Here is a 19,935-nt window from a genome sequence, read left to right as displayed (position 1 = left end):
TAGGCACGTGGGGGTTGGCAGCTCAATGGCAACTTCAGCTGGAGAGTCAACAACCACCACAACAACCCCAAGCAGTGCTACAGGCTGGGGACAGAGTGGCTGAGAGCAGCCAGGCAGAGAGGGAGCTGGGGGTGCTGGGAGAGAGGAGCTGAAGATGAGGCAGCAGTGCCCAGGTGAGCAGCAGAGCCAATGGCATCCTGGGCTGGCTCAGGAGCAGTGTGGGCAGCAGGACAAGGGAGGTTCTTCTGCCCCTGTGCTCAGCACTGCTCAGGCCACCCCTGCAGTGCTGTGTCCAGTTCTGGGCTCCTCCATTGCAGAGAGATGTTGCAGTGCTGGAAGGTGTCCACAGGAGGGCGCCAAAGCTGTGAGGGGCCTGGGGCACAGCCCTGTGAGGAGAGGCTGAGGGAGCTGGGGGTGTGCAGCCTGCAGCAGAGGAGGCTCAGGGCAGAGCTCATTGCTGTCTGCAGCTCCCTGCAGGGAGGCTGTAGCCAGGTGGGGTTGGGCTCTGCTGCCAGGCAAGCAGCAACAGAAGAAGGACACATAGCCTCAAGTTATGCCAGGGGAGGTCTATGCTGGATGTTAGGAGGAAGTTGTTGGCAGAGAGAGTGATTGGCATTGGAATGGGCTGCCCAGGGAGGTGGTGGAGTTGCTGTGCCTGGAGGTGTTGAAGCCAAGCCTGGCTGGGGCACTTAGTGCCATGGTCTGGTTGCTTGGCCAGGTCTGGGTGCTAGGCTGGGCTGGATGAGCTTGGAGGTCTCTTCAACACCTCCAGGGATGGCCACTCCACCACCTCCCTGGCACCTTTGTGATTTGAAGCCAAGCACTTCACTGAGGACACCCCAAGCCTGCTCTGCTGTAAGCAAGCAGCCTCCCTGGGCAGCCTGTGCCAGTCTCTCACCACAGTGAGGTCTCCTCTCACAGTGAAGAACTTCCTCCTAACATCTAATCTCAATCTCCCCTCCTCTAGCTTGGATCCATTCCCCTCAGCCCTGTCACTACCTGACAGCCTAAAACGTGTGTCCCCCAAGCTTTCTTGTAGCCCACTTCAGACACTGGAAGGCCACAAGGTCTCCTCAGAGCCTTCTCTTCTGCAGGTTGAACAAGCCCAACTCTCTCAGCCTGTCCTCACAGGAGAGGTGCTTCAGCCCTCTCCTGCAGTGAGATCACAGGATGTCAGGGGTTGGAAAGGACCCGAGGAGATCATCCAGTCCAACCCCCCTGCCAGAGCAGGGCAATACTACCTGACACAGACCAGAGGAACACATCCAGGCAGGCCTTGAAAGGCTCCAGAGGAGGAGACTCCACAACCTCTCTGGGGAGCCTGTGCCAGTGCTCTGGGACCCTTCCAGTAAAGTTCCTCCTTGTGTTGGCAACACAGAAGTCACAGACAAGAGTCCAAGTGGAAAGCAGAGCCTTGGCTCTTGGGACTCTTTCTGCACAGCTTCTTCTCAAGCCAGGAACAAAAGATTCTTTCCCACCAAACCCAGCTCCACCAACAGCATCTGCCCTGAGCCTGGCTTCTTGCCCACTTCCCATTCTGCTCCCACCACAGGGCAGGCTGCACCAAGCCAGCCAGGCTGCACATCCAGAGCATGCTCTCTGGGCTAAGCCTGTTTGAAGAAGATCCTTTCTCTGCAGCTTCAGATGTCTCAAGGAGGAAGTCAGGTTGACAGCATTTCTGTTTTCTGCCTGACTGCAGCCTATTGTTTATTTGCTCTTTCTCCAGCCAAGAGTCAGCCAGCAAAGAAAGCAACCCAGCCCAAGGGACACAAGGGATTGAGCTACTCTGCCCTCGGGCCAGTGCTCACCAGAGCTCAGCTCAAGCTGGGACTAGAGACAGGGAAGTGGAATTCAAAAGGGCAAAGAGGGAAGATTTTCCCCTTTAAACAAGTGCTGAGGGGCAGACAGCCACCAACCACCATCCACCACTACCACCCACCACTCAGCACCATCCACCACCAACCACCACTCACCATCACACACCACCCTTCACTATCCACCACCACCCACCACTCACCATCACACACCACTCACCATCACCACCCACCACCACCCACCACCCACCATCATCCACCACTCACCATCACACACCACTCACCATCACCACCCACCACCCACCATCACACACCACTCACCATCACCACCCACCATCACACACCACCCACCATCACACACCACCCACCATCACCACACACCACTCACCATCACCACACACCACTCACCATCACCACACACCACTCACCATCACCACACACCACTCACCATCACCACACACCACTCACCATCACCACACACCACTCACCATCACCACACACCACTCACCACCATCAAACACCACTCACCACCATCAAACACCACTCACCATCATCACCCATCACCACCACACACCACTCACCATCACCACCCACTCACTATCACCCCTCACCATCACCACCCACTCACCATCACCCCTCACCATCACACACCACTCAACATCATCACCCACCAACCACCCATCACCAACCACCACCACAATGCATTTGGGGCTACTGGTGGGAGAGAAGATGGATAAGAGCCAGCAATGGGCACAGGCAGCACAGAAGGCTAAGGGCAGCCTGGGCTGCATCCAGAGCAGCATGGCCAGAGCTAGAGAGAGGAGATCCTGCTCCTCTGCTCTGGGGAGACCTCACCTGCAGTGCTGGGGCCATCTGTGGGACCCCAACACAAGAGAGACACAGACCTGATGGAGAGGGTCCAGAGGAGGCCACAAAGATGATCAGAAGCCTGGAGAAGCTCTACTGTAGGAACAGGCTGAGGGAGCTGGGGGTGTTCAGCCTGGAGAAGAGAAGGCTCCAGGCAGAGCTCAGAGCAGCCTGTCAGTACCTGAAGGGGCTACAAGAAGGCTGCAGAGGGACTGTTCCCAAAGGCCTGCAGGGACAGGATGAGGGACAATGGTTTGAGATGAGAGCAGAGCAGATTGAGGTTGGATGTGAGGAACAAGTTGTGCACCAGGAGGGTGCTGGAACCCTGCAGCAGGTTGCCCAAGGAGGCAGTTGTGGCACCATCCCTGGAGCTCTTCAAGGCGAGGCTGGACAGGGCTGTGGGCAAGCTGATCTAGTGGAGGATGTCCCTGCTGAGTGCAGGGTGGGGTGGACTGGCTGAGCTTTGGAGGTCCCTTCCAGCCCCTCCCCATTCTGATTCCATGAAGAGGTTTTGTGCTGAACCTGCAGATAACCATGGGCAGAGTTCTCCAGCCCACACCAGCTGGCAGCCATTCCCCTTTCTCCAGCTCCAGGAAGCAATTTTGGCTTTAGGGCCCTGGCTCCCTGTGAGCAGCTTCAGTGCTCAGGGCATTAGCAGCAGCCAAGCATTCCTCCAGCACCACCAGTGCAGAGCATCTGCCCTGCAAACAAACCCAACCAACTGCCCCTTGCCAAGCACCAGCACCAAACCTGCCAATCCTCCAGGGCTTAGAGAGCTCAGGGAACACAGCCTGACCTTTTTATCAGCTGAGAAGGAAATCAAACATCCCAAAGCTCTAAAGGAGGTCTGATTTGTGACCTCTTGTGGTTTTTCTGATGCAAGACCCTGCACTCCAAGCTGTGCATATATAGAGGCAGCAGCCATGCCCAGGGCACCAGCACTGCAGCCAGCCCAGCGCCACCTGCTCCTCCGCCCAGCTCTGCGCCATGCAGCCCAAAGGTAATGCAGGGGGCTGAGGGGTGCCTGGCATGAACAGGGGGGGAGTGAGCATCTGCTGCAAGGCTCTGCAGAGGGACCTGGCCAGGCTGGAGCCAGGGCTGAGCTCAGCTGTATGAGGATTAACAAAGCCAAGGGTTGGGTGCTGCTCTCTGGTCACAACAGCCCCAGGAGTGCTCCAGGCTTGGTGGCTGGAAAGTGCCCAGCAGAGAAAGGCCTGGGGGTGCTGGGTGACAGCAGCTGGAGGTGAGCCAGGGGGTGCCCAGGTGGGCAAGAAGGGCAGCAGCAGCCTGGCCTGCATCAGCAGTGGTGTGGGCAGCAGGAGCAGGAATTGTGCCCCTGGACTCAGCACTGGGGAGGCCACAGCTTGGGTTCAGTTTTGGAGGCTTCATCCCAGGAAGGACATTGAGGAGCTGGAGCAGGTGGAGAGAAGGGCAAGGAAGGTGGGGAAGGGTCTGGAGAAGAGGGCTGGGGAGGAGCAGCTGAGGGAGCTGGGGGGGGTTAAGTGTGGAGAAGAGGAGGCTGAGGGCAGAGCTCATTGCTCTCTGCAGCATTCAGCCTGATCTTGAATGTTTCCAGGGCTGAGGCCTCAACCACATCCCTGGGCAGCCTGTGCCAGTGCCTCCCCACTCTCACTGCACAGAACTTCCTCCTGGTGCCCAACCTAGCTCTGTCCTGCTCCAGTTCCAAACCATTGCCCTCACCCTATCCCCACAGGCCCTTCTGAGCAGTCCCTCCCCAGGCTGCCTGCAGCTCCCCTGCAGGTACTGAACTGCAGCTCTGAGGTCTGCCTGCAGCCTTCTCTTCTCCAGGCTGAACACCCCCAGCTCCCTCAGCTCTGTCCTCATAGCAGAGGTTCTCCTGCCCTCTGATCATCTTTGTGGCCTTCTCTGGTACTTCTCCACCAGGTCCATGTCTCTCTTGTGTTGGAGTCACACAGCTGGCCCCAGCAGTGCAGGTGAGGTCTCCCCAGAGCAGAGGGGCAGGATTCCCTCTCTCCAGCTCTGGCCACACTGCTTTGGATGCAGCCCAGGCTGCCCTTAGCCTTCTGTGCTGCCAGTGCCCATTGCTGCCTCCTGTCCAGCTTCTCCCCCACCAGCACCCCCAAGTCCTTCTCTGCAGGGCTGCTCTCAATCTCATCACCCCTCCCAGCCTGGACTGATACCTCAGATTGCCCTGACCTACCCTTTCCCCCTCCAGCCCAGGGGTTTCCTTTGGCCAAGCCCAAGCACCTCTAACTCTTTCCTGTTGTTCTGTTTGCCCATCTGCTCCTCAGGGCTCTCCCTCACCATGCAGCTCCTGTTGCTCACCTGTGTGCTGAGCCTGGCTCTTGCAGCTCCACACAGAAGACATCCTGAAGGAGGAAGCCAGAAGCCATTCAAGGTGGGAAGAGTCAGCAGTGTGAGCTAGCAGGCAGGCGCTTGGCACAGGCCTCAGCTCATTTCTGCTACAACCATTCCAGAGTCTCACCTCACTCCTCAGAAAGCCACAGGATGCTCTCTGTTAGAAGAGACCTTCAAAGCCCATCCAGCCCAAACCCCTCCCTGCAGTCAGCAGGGACTGCCCCAACCACAGCAGGTTGCTCAGAGTCCCCTGGACTGGAAGGGTGCCAGGGATGGGGCAACCTCCACCTCTCTGGGCAACCTGGGACAGGCTCTCACCACCACCCTCAGTGTAAGAAAATCTCTCCAGTCTGAACCTCCCTCTGAGTACAAACCATCTCCCCTTGCCCTGTCCCAACAGACCCTGCTCAGAAGTCTGTCCTCAGCTTTCTGATCAGCCCTTTAAGGCCACCAGAAGGTCTCCCTGCAGCCTTCTCTTCTCCAGGCTGAACAGCCCAAATGCTCTCCCAACCTGTCCCCACAGGGGAGCTTCTTCAGCCCTCTGAGCATCTTCATGGCCTCCTCTGGACCTGCTCCAACAGTTCCATGTCCTTCTGTTGGTGCTCCAGAGCCGGCCCCAGCACTGCAGGTGTGGTCTCAGCAGAGCAGAGGGGCAGAATCCACTCCCTGCTGCTGCTGCCCACACTGCTGGGGCTCAGCCCAGCACAGGGGTGCACACTGTCAGCTCCTGCCCAGCTTTTCAGCCCCAAATACCCCCAGGTCCTTCTCCTCAAGGCTGCTCTCAACCCCTTCACCACCCAGCCCGGATTTGTGCTTGGGATTGCCCTGGTGCAGAACCTTGCAACTTGGCCTTGTTGAACCTCACCAAGATTCACACAGGCTCACTTCTGCAGGTCCCTGGAGATGGTCCTCAAGGCCAGGCAGGAGGAGGCCTTGGGCAAGCTGGGCTGGTAGGAGGTATCCCTGCCCGTGGCATGGATGATCTTGGAGGTCCTTCCCAAGCCATTCCACGATTCCATGGACCATCTCTTCCTGTCCCACAGGACAGCAGCAGCAGCAGCAGCAGCAGCATGGAGAGCTCTGGCTTCGACAGCCTGGAGGAGGAGGTGAGTCCTCTCTTGGGGACTGAGCAGCATCTCACTGCTCTCCACACCTGTACTTCAGTAGGCATTTTGGTCCTGAGCAGCCAAACCTTCCCCCCTACACCCCCTACAAGAGGCCTTTTCTTTCCACAGCAACCGAAGAGGCCCCAGAACCCTGTCCAGAAGCTCCTCGGCTACATCCTGTCCCAGCAGCTCCAGCGCCACCACCTCTGAGGTACCCAAGCCTGGCAGCAGCAGGGCACAGCAGCAGGGCACAGCTGCCCAGGGAACACCACACCAGCCTCACCCACAGCAGCTGCTGCACCAACAACTGCTGCAGGAGGGGAGCTGGGCAGGGGCTGGGGTCCACCTGTGAAGCTTTGAGGAGAGGAACCCACTTAGGTGTCCGCTGGCAGCTGTGCGAGCCCAAAGCCTCTCTTTGTGGTGACAAACTGCCTCACAACTCTGCTGCTGCCCCTCAGATCTGCTTGGAGTACTTCTCTGGCTGTCCCCAGCCTAATTGCTTAGATGAGTTTAGGGTAAGAGAGCACTCAGAGCTGCAAAGCCTCTTCCCAGCACACCTAAACTCCCCCCCAGCATGCAAACCGATGGCCCCCAGGCAGAGCTGCTGCCTCCCACCTGGAGCAGGTGACCACTTCCCAGGTGATTTGCCAAAGGCAGAGCAAAAGCCACAGCATTTTCTCACTTACCAGCACTCAATGTCCATAGAATCCTGGAATGGGTTGGAAGGGACCTTAAAGCTCATCCAGTTCCAGCCTCCCACCAGCCCAGCTTGACCAAGCCTGGCCCTGAACACCTCCAGGCAGGAGGCAGCTACAGCCTCCCCTGGGCAACCTGTGCCAGTGTCTCCCCACCCTCATTCTCCCTCAGCTCCAAAACCACCCCTCCCAAGATTCTAGTTCAAGGATGCTTTCCCTGTTTAAGGCAACAATTCTTCCTCATCTCCACTCTCAATCTCCCCTCTCCCAGCTCAAAGCCACTGTCCCTCACCCTGCCACTCCCAGCCCTTGTCAAAAGGCTCTCCCCAGCTCTCCTGCAGCTGCTCTAAGGTCTCCCTGCAGCCTTCACTTTTCCAGCCTGAGCACCCTCGATTCTCCCAGCCTGTCCCTACAGGGGAGGTTCTGCAGCCCTCTGATCATCTTTGTGGCCTCTGGATCATCTCCAGCAGCTCCACCTCCTGCTTGTGCTGGGCGCACCAGAGCTGGAGGCAGTGCTGCAGGTGGGGTCTGAGCAGAGCAAGGCAGAGGGGCAGAATCCCCTCCCTGTGCTGCTGCTCTGTTTTTAACTGCTGCAAGTTCTAAGCTCTCTTCTCACTCTGCAGGCACCCAGAACACTACAGAGGTTTCCTAGAGAAGACCTCCTCCTAGGCAATCTGCAACTTCCTACAGCTCCTCCCCACTTTCTGCCTCACCAGTGCACTGGCAACTGAGGACAAAGCAACACCCACGTCCTGGCTCACACCCCCACCTCTAAAGCCTGTGTGGGTTCCAGTGTGCACCTCTCAAACCTTCTCCAACTGCTTGTGAAGCTTCACTAATAAATGCTCAGCATCCAAGGGCTCAGTGCTCCTCATCCATTTCTTTGCAGAAGACAGAGAATCATCTTAGCACAGAATGGGCTGGGCTGGAAGGGACCTCCAAAGCTCACCCAGTCCAGCTCCCCCTGCACCCAGCAGGGACATCCTCCACTAGATCAGCTTGCTCACAGCCCTGTCCAGCCTCACCTTGGGATATCTCCAGGCATGGGGCCTCAACCACCTCTCTGGGCAAGCAGGGCCAGTGAGGGGTGTCCCTGCTCATGGCAAGGGGTTGCAAGTGGATGATCTTTGAGGTCCCTTCCAACCCACAAGACAGGGAGAAATGGCAGCAATTGTGGTCAACAGACCTGTCACAGAAGGCCCTCATCAGCCTGCTGGCTGCAAGGGACTGATTGCCTCAGCTCCAACCCCACCCCCTTCCAAGACTCTAGTTCAAGGCTGCCCTCCCTGTTTAAGGCACAGCCTCCCCCAACAGCTGTCATAAGCAGTGGGAAGAGAGAAATCTCACCAAGCTCCATCCAACAACAGCTCCCCTTTCTAGGCCAAGGCACTGTCAGGCATTCAGATGTGAGCTGGAGCCACACTGGCAACTAGAGAGCAGCTCCATGGCAGGCTGCTCTGAGGTCTCCCCAGAGCCTTCTCTTCTCCAGGCTGCACAGTCCCAGCTCCCTCAGCCTGCCCCCACAGCACAAGTTCTCCAGCCCCAAGGGACCTCCTCTGGCCCTGCTCCAACAGGTCCCTGTCTCTCCTGTGCTGGGGCTCCACAGCTGGCCCCAGCACTGCAGCTGTGGTCTCAGCAGAGCAGAGGGGCAGAATCCCCTCCCTGCCCCTGCTGCCCACACTGCTGGGGCCCAGCCCAGCACAGGCTTGGTTGCTGGGCTGCAAGCACACATTGACAGCTCCTGCTGAGCTGCTCCTCACCCAAACCAAGGCCCACCCTGCAGAGCAGCAGCAGGCACAGCAGCTGATGCTGGGACAAAGCTGGGTAAGGAGCAGTTCTCCTCAGCTCTGCAGCAGGAGGTCACCCACCCAAAGCACAGCCCAGACACCACCCCCTGGCCCTACCAGTTGGGTCTCTCCTGCTGTGTGCAGGGCTCTGCTCTTACCCCCGGGATGGCCCACTCCCCACAGTCCTTCCTCTTGATGGCTATGAACTGCAAGATGTTTCTGCCAGTCACTGCATGAGCAACTTTATTGCCACTTCCATCTCTTTTCCACCTGCAGCAAACAACAAACACGAAAATGCTTTGCTGCTGCACGGCAGAAGGGCCTGGGAGGGTTACTGCTGCTGTCCCCTGTGCTGGGGGCAAACAAAGAACAGTCCTGGACACAAGGAAGCTGTGCAGCAAGACTGCAACCAAAGGCAGAACACTGAATCCCTCACACACCTCTCCCAGCTGTCTTTTCCCCAGGCAGAAAATGATCTCTCAAGAGAGTGAAGCCACTGAGGTGATGAGAACAGAAACTTCACTTTATTACACAGCACTTCAAGTCAGCTTCTCATCCAAGTGCCACATCCCTGAAGGAGTCACACACCCCCACCCCAAGAAATCAGTGCCAAAGCAGAGCTGAAGTGAGCAGCTTCTGCCCTACAAGCAGGCAGGCAGGGACCTGTGCTGCCCAAGCCATGAAAGAGCTGCAAATAGCAAGGGAGGAGAAAGCAAAGCAAGGGAACAGCCTCACATCCACCTGCTGAGAAACCAAAAGCAGCAGCCTGGAGTCTCTGCCCTCTTCATTGATCACTGCCAGCTGGTTTTGCCAGCTGAATGCCCACCAACAAGTCATCTCTCTGGGGTGCCCTCTGCTGCCTTGCTTGCATCACTGGTGGCAGTCAGGAGCAGGATGCTGGCTCCAGTGTGCTCCTCGTTTCTCGCTCACAAGCTTGATGAAGTAGCTGTGGCTTGCATACAGCCTGAGCTCCTCACTGATGTCAACCCACTTCACCATGCCAGCATCGTCACCTGCTTCCAGGGGCAGGTTATCCATGGTCTCACCTGACAAAACAAGAGTTAGGAGGTGGCTCTTGCATCTTCTTTCCTGTTCTTTCTTGGCATCTGATCGGTTCTGCTCTTCCTCATGGCTCCTCCACAGGCAGCAGCCTTTGGCTGCCTCTCAGAGAAGCCAGCTGAGCTGCTCACTGATGCTGTGCCAGAGACCTGGCTCACAACTGCACCATCCTAAGGCAAATCCCAGGGGGTGTCACTGGACACTGGCCTGTCACTGGATCTCTTTAGTTGGAAAAGTCTTTTAACATCCAGTCCAACCATTCTCTGACTCTGCCAAGGCTGGGGCTTAGCCATGGCTCTCAGCACCACAGCTCTGCCTCTCCCAAACACCTCCAGGGATGGGCATTCAAGCACCACCCTGGGCAGCCTGTGCCAGGCTTAGAGAACCCATGGTGCTGCTGATCTGATTCCATCAGCAGCCTGACAAGGTACCAGGAATCACTATGACAACACTTACTCACTACAGCAAGTGCAGCCAAGCTGGAAGAGAGGAGATTGAGAGCACAGATGAGGAAGAAGTTCTCAAGGGTGAGGAGACACTAGCACAGGTTGCTCAGGGAGGCTGTGGCTGTCCCCTACTTGGAGGTGTTCAAGGCCAGGTTGGATGAGGCCATGAGCAAGCCAAGTCTAGCAGGAGGTGTCCCTACCCACGGCAGGAGCTGGCACTGGGTGATTCTGAAGGTCCCTTTCACCTTAAACCCTTCTACGAACACATCTCAGTCGCCAAGAGGGCCTCAGGCCCCTTGCTCTCAGCACAGGATTTCACACCACACCTTGGCTGCTGCCCCACTTGCACTGCCAGCCTCAGCCCAGCACACAGACAGAGCTGAAGCAGGCAGGACAGGGCTGGAGGCACTCACCAGTCTCATCGTGGTAGTTGACAGCCTCAGTCTCCATCCAGGCGTTGTCAGTGTTGCGAGGGTCATCCACGTACCCTCGGTACACCTGCAGGGCACACACGAGCTCAGGGTCAGCACAGCAAAGCTGGAAGCCTCCACAGAATCAGGCAGGTTGGAAGAGACCTCCAAGCTCAGCCAGTCCAACCTAGCACCCAGCCCTGGCCAAGCAACCAGACCATGGCACTAAGTGCCCCAGCCAGGCTTGGCTTCAACACCTCCAGGCACAGTGACTCCACCACCTCCCTGGGCAGCCCATTCCAATGCCAATCACTCTCTCTGACAACAATTCCCTCCTAACATCCAGCCTAGGCTTCCCCAGGCACAACTGGAGGCTGTGTCCGAGGAGGAACAATCTTTCCTTTGCCTCTGAGAGCTTCCTGCTCAGCCCCTGCCAGGTCCCACCCCACCACCAGGCAGGCACCGCAGCTCCTTCTCGCTCCAGCTTACTGCTTTTCGCCTCCCAGCCAGCTGGGAGCTGCCCACACGGCTCAAGAGGCTGTCAGCAGAGACAGAGCTCACCACGAAGTGTTCCTGGCTGAAGAGCTTGTTCAGCCTCTTCTCCAGTTCTGCTCTCTCCTCGGGTGATTTCTGCAAGCAGTTCAAGGCCTCCTCCCCAAACTCTCGCTTCAGGGTAGCGCTGATCTTTTCCCCTGGGTCCACCATGCCCTGGGGGTAGAGGAAAGGAAACCAAGAAAGGTCATCAGCCCTCGGACTCCACTTGTTATAACTCCCCCTGCCTGGCTCCTAGTGCCCTGCTCTGGGCACAGGAGGGATACAAAGGGTGAACACAGACCCTCCAGAGCATGCAGCACTTGAACTGTGACTCCTGCATGAAGCAGGAGACGTGGCCAGAGCTCAGCATGGGGTGGGCTGAAGGGACCTTAAGAGTCACCTAGTTCCAGCCCACTGCCATAGGCAGGGACACCTCCCACCAGCCCAGCTTGCTCAAGGCCTCATCCAACCTGGTTTTTCAGCACTTCCAGGTTTGGAGCTTCCACAAGTTCTCTGGGCAACCTGTGCCAGTGCTTCACCACCCTCACTGCAAGAATTGCTTCCTCAGGTCTCATCCCAATCCAGCTTCTTCCAGTCTGAAGCCATCACCTCTCATTTTGTCACTCCATGAACTGGCAACAAGCTCCTCTCCAGCCCTCCTGCAGCCTCCTTCAAACCCTGGCAGGCTGCTCCGAGGTCTCCCCAGAGCCTTCCCTTCTCCAGGCTGCACAGCCCCAGCTCCCTCAGCCTGCCCCCACAGCACAAGTTCTCCAGCCCCATGATCACCTTTGGGACCTCCTCTGGACCTGCTCCAACAGGTCCCTGTCTCTCCTGTGCTGGGGCTCCACAGCTGGCCCCAGCACTGCAGCTGTGGTCTCAGCAGAGCAGAGGGGCAGAATCCCCTCCCTGCCCCTGCTGCCCACACTGCTGGGGCCCAGCCCAGCACAGGCTTGGTTGGTGGGCTGCAAGCACACATTGACAGCTCCTGCTGAGCTGCTCCTCACCCAAACCAAGGCCCACCCTGCAGAGCAGCAGCAGGCACAGCAGCTGATGCTGGGACAAAGCTGGGGAAGGAGCATTTCTCCTCAGCTCTGCAGCAGGAGGTCACCCACCCAAAGCACAGCCCAGACACCACCCCCTGGCCCTACCAGTGGGGACTCGCCTGCTGTGGGCAGGGCTCTGCTCTTACCCCCGGGATGGCCCACTCCCCACAGTCCTTCCTCTTGATGGCTATGAACTGCAAGATGTTTCTGCCAGTCACTGCATGAGCAACTTTATTGCCACTTCCATCTCTTTTCCACCTGCAGCAAACAACAAACACGAAAATGCTTTGCTACTGCACGGCAGAAGGGCCTGGGAGGGTTACTGCTGCTGTCCCCTGTGCTGGGGGCAAACAAAGAACAGTCCTGGACACAAGGAAGCTGTGCAGCAAGACTGCAACCAAAGGCAGAACACTGAATCCCTCACACACCTCTCCCAGCTGTCTTTTCCCCAGGCAGAAGGGCAGGAACCACTCAAGAGTCACATTTCAGCAGCGGCACTATCAGGAGCAGAGCCCAACCCCAACCTGGCTCCAGCCTCCTCCCAGGGAGCTGCAAAGAGCAATGAGCTCACCCTCAGCCTCCTCTTCTCCACACCAAACACCCACAGCATCCTGAGCTGCTCCTCCCCAGCCCTCTTGTCCAGACCCTTCCTCACCTGCCTTGCCCTTCTCTGCACCTGCTCCTTGTAGTGAGCACCCCAAAACTGAGCCCAGCACTCAAGCTGTGGCCTCCCCAGAGCTGAGTCCAGGGGCACAATCCCTGCCCTGCTCCTGCTGCCCACACCACTGCTGATGCAGGCCAGGCTGCTGCTGCCCTTCCTGCCCACCTGGGCACCCCCTGGCTCACCTCCAGCTGCTGTCACCCAGCACCCCCAGGCCTTTCTCTGCTGGGCACTTTCCAGCTGCTCTGCCCCAAGCCTGCAGCACTCCTGGGGCTGTTGTGAGCCAAGTGCAGGACTCAGCCCTTGGCCTTGTTGAACCTCACACAACTGACCTCAGCTCATGGCTCCAGCCTGGCCAGGCCCCTTTGCAGAGCCTTCCCCAACAGATTAACACTGCCAACTCTGTGTCACCTGCAAACCCACTGAGTGTGCCTCAGTCCCCTCATGCAGATGATTGATGAAGACATTAAAGGGAAGATTCCACAGCCAGAACACTGCAGCCATTCCCCAGTGCCACATCAGCCTTTCACTCAGGCTCCTCATTCATTCCTGAAGATCATTTGCATCATTTCTACTCAGCCACAGCTCCTGGCTTGTTCATCCTTTCAGCCTGCACTGGCTCCTTACTATTATTCCAGAGCCAAACTCCCCACAGTGACAGAGTTTTGTGTCCCACATGGCTGTGTCTCCCCAGTCTGACCCTCCCCAGGCCTGAACTGGCTTACCTGCAGAGGAACACAGGCAGAGGCCCCACAAAAAAGGCAATCAACTGTCCAGAAATGGTCAGCAAAACCCCAAACATGCAGGAGCTGTCAGCTCTGTTGCAGGGACCCCTTAAGTCAGCTGTCCCTTACCTGGTCACCACAGGATCAGCAGCATGGTTGGGCCCCCAGCGTCCCAGCAATCCTCTGCCTGTCAGGCCAGTCCTTCCTGCTGGATTTCTGCAAGCAGCACAGCACACTGCACATGTTTGCTTCTTCCCCACAGTCCCAACCTGCTCCCAGCATCCCTCTCCCCCCACAAAAAAGCAGCCTCAGAAGCTCAAACAACAGCAAAGGGAAGGAGAGCAACACAGACTCCCTGCCTCCCACTATGCTTTGGAAGAGCAGGCAGCCAGAGTGAGGTTTCCTCTTCACCAAGCTCTTTGCTCTACAGGGGAAGGGAAGGCACCAAATGGCTCTGTCAGTTCTCAGCTCTGGTGTCCTGATGGGTCATAGCTCTGTGCACAACCCTGGCTGAAGAGCAATGTGCTCTTGTGGCCAGAAGGGCCAATGCCATTCTGGGCTGGATTGGAAGGCTGTGGTTAGCAGGTCCAGAGAGGCTCTCCTGCCCTTCTAAGGCCACATCTGGAGTACTGTGTCCAGTTCTAGGACCCCAGTTCAAGAGGGATATGGAACAGCTTGAGAGTCCATCATAGAGCCACAAAGCTGCTAAAGGGAATGGAACAGCTCTGTGACAAGGAGAGCCTGAGGGAGCTGGGGCTGTGCTGCTTGGAGGAGACTGAGAGGAGACCTCATCAATGGTTATAAAGATGTGCAGGGTGAGTGGCAGGAGGCTGGAGCCAGGCTCTGCTGGGTGCTGCCCAGGGACAGGACAAGGGGCAATGGGTGGGAGCTGAGGCAAAGGAAGTTCCATGCAAACATGAGGAGGAATTTTTCCCCTGTGAGGGTGACAGAACCCTGCAACAGGCTGCCCTGGGGGGGCTGTGGAGTCTCCCTCTCTGAAGAGACTCAAACCCTGCCTGGATGTGTTCTGTGTGATCTGCTCTAGGAGATCCTGCTGTGGCAGGGGGGTTGGACTGGCTGAGCTCTGGAGGTCCCTTCCAGCCCCTGGCATTCTGTGATTCTCTGGCTTCAGTGGCACCACAACCACGCTGTGGTAGTGCTGCCTAACCTTTGAGAGCATCTCTGACACACCCTTCTTCCAAAAGGACCCCTCTGACCCTGAGGGATCATTTTTCCTGCCTCTGGGACGGACTTCTCTTGATTTGATTCCATCAGGCCCCAGGTCTCCAAGCTGGCAGATGTGCAAGAGCTCCAGAAGAGCATCACTGGGGTAAAGCAAAGCCTAAGCTCACCGGGGCCTGCCGTTCTCCACCACGTACAAGCCATGCAGGCTCTTCCTCTCCACTTCTCCATCCCTCTGATTGAACTGAGGAGTAAAGCCTTCATCACTGTGTGGAAAAGGAAGAACTTATTAGGGATCAGTGTTTCCTGCACTCTCCGTGTCTCAGAGCACACAGCAGGGGCTGGCAGCAAGCCGGGAGCAGCCCAGCTGCACCTCCTGCCACACGCTGGGCTCACAGAGGCAGGCACTCCTCTTTGCTTTGCACTTGAGTCCTTATGGCAGGGGAAAAAAAGTCTCCTCCTGCACTGTGATGTGCTTCACCTAAGGCCTGGCAGACAACCAGAGAATGGCTTTGCTTGGAAAAGACCTTGGAACATCACCCAGCCCAACCGCTCTCTGATTCTGCCAAGGCTGGGGCTGAGCCATGACCCTCAGCACCACAGCTCTGCCTCTCAGGAACACCTCCAGGGATGGGCATTCAGCCACCTCCCTGAGCAATCTGTGCCAGGCTTGGAGAGCCCTTTCAGGGAAGGTTCTTTTAATGCCCAACCTAATATCCTTCCCTGGTCCAATTTCCTCTCATCCTGTCACTGGTTCCTAGGGAGAAGAGACCAACCCTCGCCTCCAACCTCCTTTCAGGGAGATGTAGACAGCTTGGGTCAGGGCAATCCCAAGCACAGTCCAGGATGAGTGGAGAATAGTCAGAGAGCAGAGCTGAGAAGGACCTGAACATGTTGGATGAGGAGCAGCTCAACATGAGGCAGCAAGGTGAGCTGGCAGCCCAGAAACCAACCCTGTGCTGGGCCCCAGCAGTGTGGGCAGGAGGGGCAGGGAGGGGATTCTGCCCCTCTGCTCTGCTGAGGCCCTCAACCTGCAGAATTGTGTCCAGCTCTAGAGCCCCCAGCACAGGAAGGACATAGAACTGCTGGAGTGGGTATAGAGGAGGCCACAAAGATGATCAGAGGATGAAGAACCTCTGCTATGAGGATAGGCTGGGAGAGTTGGGGCTGTTCATCCCGGAGAAGGTTGCAGGGAGACCTCAGAGCAGCCTTGCAAGATTTGCTGTGGGCTGCAGGAGAGCTGCAGAGGGAATTGTTCCAAAGGCATGGAGTGACAGGATTATGAATCATCTTTTCAAACTGGAAGAAGGTGGATTGAGATGAGACACAAGGAAGAAATTCTTCCCTGAAAGGGTTGTGCATCACTGGCACAGGTTGCCCAGAGAAAGGCAAGGCTGGAAAAGTGTTGGAAGCCAGGTTGGATGGGACCTTGACTAACCTGGTCTAGTGGAAGGTGTCCCTGCCCATGCCAGAGGGCTTGGAAATAGATGACCTTTAAGGTCCCTTCCCACCCAAGCCACTCTGTGGGCTCTTGGCTCTTACACATCACTGCCGCCCTTAGCAAATCAGAGAATCACTGCTGCTTGTTTCCACCTTCACAAGAATAAAAGAGCCAGTTTGCACTCACTTGATCTGAGGATCTGCCCACTTGGCTCCAGCCAAGACAGACCTGGCAGTGTACTCCACGGGTTTGTAATCCTTCCACTCAACCATCCACCCCACTTTGTCCTCAGGAACTGGGCTACGCTCCACCTGCGATCCGGGGTACGGCGAAGTGAGGGCTTTGCTGTGCTGGAACTTCACACTGGAGCTGCTGGGCATGTTCCCAGGGCCAAGGCAGGACCAACGGGGTGCAGAAGAGCTACTGAAAGGAAACAGATAGAGAAACCCCCACCTCATTCACCAGGCTTTAACCCTGCTGCTCAACCTCACCCCTGCACATGGCAGGGCATGGCAGCACACGGAACGGCTGCAAGGCAGCTCTCCTGTTGCTGCTTCTCTCAGACCAAAGGATGCCTGCACCAACACACTCTGAATTTCACCTGCAGCTTCATGAAGCAGAAGGCAACTCTGCTAGACACAGAAGAGTTCACAGCATGAGAAGCTGAGAGCTGGATCTGCCACTGCAGACTGTGTGGGTACCCTCAGCAGCTCCTAATCAGACTCCAAGGACTACCTGCAGCACAGCAGGAAGGCTTTGCTGGAGCATTTCAGCTGCACATGGGCACTGCCTCAACTCTGCTAGACACAGAAGAGTTCACAGCATGAGAAGCTGAGGGCTGGATCTGCCACTGCAGACTGTGTGGGTACCCTCAGCAGCTCCTAATCAGACTCCAAGGACTACCTGCAGCACAGCAGGAAGGCTTTGCTGGAGCATTTCAGCTCCACATGGGCGCTGCATCAACTCTGCTAGACACAGAAGAGTTCACAGCATGAGAAGCTGAGAGCTGGATCTGCCACTGCAGACTGTGTGGGTACCCTCAGCAGCTCCTAATCAGACTCCAAGGACTACCTGCAGCACAGCAGGAAGGCTTTGCTGGAGCATTTCAGCTCCACATGGGCGCTGCATCAACTCTGCTAGACACAGAAGAGTTCACAGCATGAGAAGCTGAGGGCTGGATCTGCCACTTCAGGGAAGAAGTTTCCTCTCATATCCAACCTAAGCCTCTCCCCTGGGGCAACTTGAGGCCATTTCCTCTCCTATCACTTGCTCATAAGCATAAGAGACCAACCCCCACCTGGCTCCAAACGCTTTTCAGGGAGTTGTAGAGAGCAATGAGGTCTCCTTTCAGCCTCCTCCTTTTCAGCTTGAACAACTGCAGTTCACTCAGCTGCTCCTCCCAGGTCACACACTCTTCCTCTTGAGCTTTGCACCTCACCATGACATAGAATCATTCAGTCAGTCAGGGTTGGAGAGGACCACAAGGATCATCTAGTTCCAACCCCTCCCCTGCCATGTCGCCTCACCTTACCTCCTGGCTCCCATCAAAAAGAACAACTTGAAACCCCTACGGCTCTTATTTTACTGCAAGATCAGCTCCAACTTAGGAGCAGGCTGGGTTACAGTGCTCTTTCACCAGCTCTCAAACACCCTGCACAGATCCCCTTCAGCGCACAAAGCAGCCTCTTTCTGTACTCCAATTCACTCGGAACTACTGCAACAATAAAGAACATTCCTCTGAGAGAAGAGGCTGACAGCTCAGCAAAGGATTAGAACCTACTCCAAAAAGCTTTTAAACGCTCAGTGAAAAAGATCACAGGATCATAGGAGTTGGAAGGGACCCAAAGAGATCAACGTGTCCAACCCCCCCAACACCTCTGCCAGAGCAGATTTTACCATTAACAAAAACATCACTTCCAGCACCTAAGGAAAGGTCTCCCCTCTGCAAAAACACATCCAGGTTTTAGGAACTTAACATCTGAGCAAAATGCTGCCAGGACCAATGGAGTTTCAGCTGAACAAAGAGGGAAATCACCATTACTGACCCTGTTATTTTAATCCAGGTGTGGTTATAAACTCAGAAAGAGCACAGCAGGCCAGTTCCACAGCTAAACTCCTCACTCCTCCTAGGAAATCTTCATCTGCCTCTAGGAGAGCAGCTGAACAAAGAGGTAATCCTTACTAACCCTGCTATCTGAATCCTGAGCTAGCAGTGTGCACAGGTGGCCAAGAGAGCCAATGGCATCCTGGCCTGCATCAGGAGCAGTGTGGCCAGCAGGACAAGGGAGGTTCTTCTTGCCCTGTACTCAGCACTGCTCAGGCCACACCTTGAGTACTGTGTCCAGTTCTGGGCCCCTCAATTCAAGAGAGATGTTGAGGTGCTGGAACATGTCCAGAGAAGGGCAACAAAGCTGGTGAGGGGCCTGGAGCACAAACCCTATGAGAAGAGGCTGAGGGAGCTGGGGTTGTTTAGCCTGGAGAAGAGGAGGCTCAGGGGTGATCTTATTACTGTCTACAACTACCTGAAGGGGCATTGTAGCCAGGTGGGGGGTGGCCTCTTCTCCCAGGCAACCAGCAATAGAACAAGGGGACACAGTCTCAAGTTGTGGCAGGGGAGGTCTAGGCTGGATGTTAGGAGGAAGCTGTTGGCAGAGAGAGTGATTGGCATTGGAATGGGCTGCCCAGGGAGGTGGTGGAGTCACCATGCCTGGAGGTCTTCAAGAAAAGAGTGGCTGAGGCACTCAGTGCCATGGTCTGGTTGACTGGATAGGGCTGGGTGCTAGGTTGGACTGGATGAGCTTGGAGGTCTCTTCCAACCTGGTTGATTCTATGAGCTTAGAGCAGGCTTTGCTCGATGCTGAGGTTGAGAATTCAGTCACAGTTAGAGCAGTGGCTGCTGAGGGGAGCTTCCACCAGCACAGCTGACTTGGGGCTCATCCAATCTCCAGCAGGCTGGGGCAAAGCACAGCTGACAGCTCCTGCACGCACAGCTCAGTGTTACAGCACTTCTCGGGCTTTCAAGCTAAGCTGGAAAGGTCACAGAATCCCAGAACTCTCTGGGTTGGAAGGGACCTCCAAAGGTCATCCAGCCCAAGACCCTCTGCAGTAAGCAAGGGCATCCTCAGGTTGCCCGGAGCCCTGTCGGACCTCACCTCCAACACCTCCAGGAATGCAGCCAGGTGTGGCCACTCAGGTTTTTGCTTCTGCCGTGCCCCAAAGAGTCACGGCACAGATACAGAGCTCACACCAAGCTCCCTCTGAGATGGCTGAGGAAGGCAAGGCCGCCCAGAGCTCTTGGGGCAGCGAGAAGGTGGGGAGCGAACAGGGCAACACCTCGGCAGAGCCAGATGCCAGCGGCCAGAGCCCCAGCCCGGCCTGGGAGCCACCGAACGCCACCATCAACCGGCCACGGTACCTGAGGGTCTGCGGGCGCTGCAGAACAAAGCGGGCAGGCTGGACGGACAGCGCCACAGCGAAAGAAAACACGGCGAGCGTCCGAGGGAACACGGGGACCGCGGCTGCTCGCAGGGCGCCGGCGAGGAGCAGCATCGACGCCCTCTCCGACTCCGCCGCGGCAAGGGCAGCACTGCCTCAGCACGACGGGGCCGGGCCCCGGCTCAGACCTGAGACAGGAGCGCAGGACAGACTGCAGCAGGCAGGCAGTGCGCTCCCGGCCGCCGCAACCAGCCCGCAGGTGCCGGAGACCCCCGGCCGCAGGCAGCCACGCACAGCCCGCACGGACACCCGAACAAGCCCAACGCCCATTGGGCGCCCCGCCGCCAATTGGCAGCGTTTAAACGCTTGTCCCCGCCCAAAGACACGCCC

The 19,935-nt window shown here is 56.9% G+C and overlaps 1 protein-coding gene across 2 annotated transcripts; it reads right to left on the bottom strand.

Moving 5' to 3' along the window:
* Positions 1 to 9,111: 9,111 nt before the first annotated feature.
* NUDT9 (nudix hydrolase 9) lies at positions 9,112 to 19,827 on the bottom strand. 2 transcript variants are annotated; one of them, XM_064149554.1, is made up of 8 exons: positions 19,526 to 19,827; positions 16,297 to 16,533; positions 14,840 to 14,935; positions 13,617 to 13,703; positions 12,248 to 12,359; positions 11,086 to 11,232; positions 10,528 to 10,612; positions 9,112 to 9,655 (listed from the first exon to the last, which is right to left on the bottom strand). In XM_064149554.1, the coding sequence occupies exons 1-8, from the start codon at positions 19,657 to 19,659 to the stop codon at positions 9,480 to 9,482; spliced, it is 1,074 nt and encodes a 357-aa protein (XP_064005624.1). In that variant the 5' UTR covers positions 19,660 to 19,827; the 3' UTR covers positions 9,112 to 9,479. The 2 variants fall into 2 exon arrangements, with proteins under 2 accessions (XP_064005624.1, XP_064005625.1); XM_064149555.1 differs by having other exon boundaries at positions 16,297 to 16,530.
* Between the last annotated feature and the right edge of the window lie 108 nt (positions 19,828 to 19,935).

Source organism: Pogoniulus pusillus, chromosome 10 (assembly GCF_015220805.1).
Source record: "Pogoniulus pusillus isolate bPogPus1 chromosome 10, bPogPus1.pri, whole genome shotgun sequence".
NCBI classification, from domain to species: Eukaryota; Metazoa; Chordata; class Aves; order Piciformes; family Lybiidae; genus Pogoniulus; species Pogoniulus pusillus.
This window is presented reverse-complemented; position numbering and strand designations above follow the sequence as displayed.

Coding starts and splice junctions, on each gene's coding strand:
- NUDT9 (XM_064149554.1), bottom strand. CDS start 19,659: ATGCTGCTCCTCGCCGGCGCCCTGCGAGCAGCCGCGGTCCCCGTGTTC. Junction 14,936..16,296: donor TGGGCAGATCCTCAGATCAA/GTGAGTGCAAAC, acceptor TTTTCCACACAG/TGATGAAGGCTTTACTCCTC. Junction 10,613..11,085: donor TCAGCCAGGAACACTTCGTG/GTGAGCTCTGTC, acceptor TGTGCCCTGCAG/GTGTACCGAGGGTACGTGGA.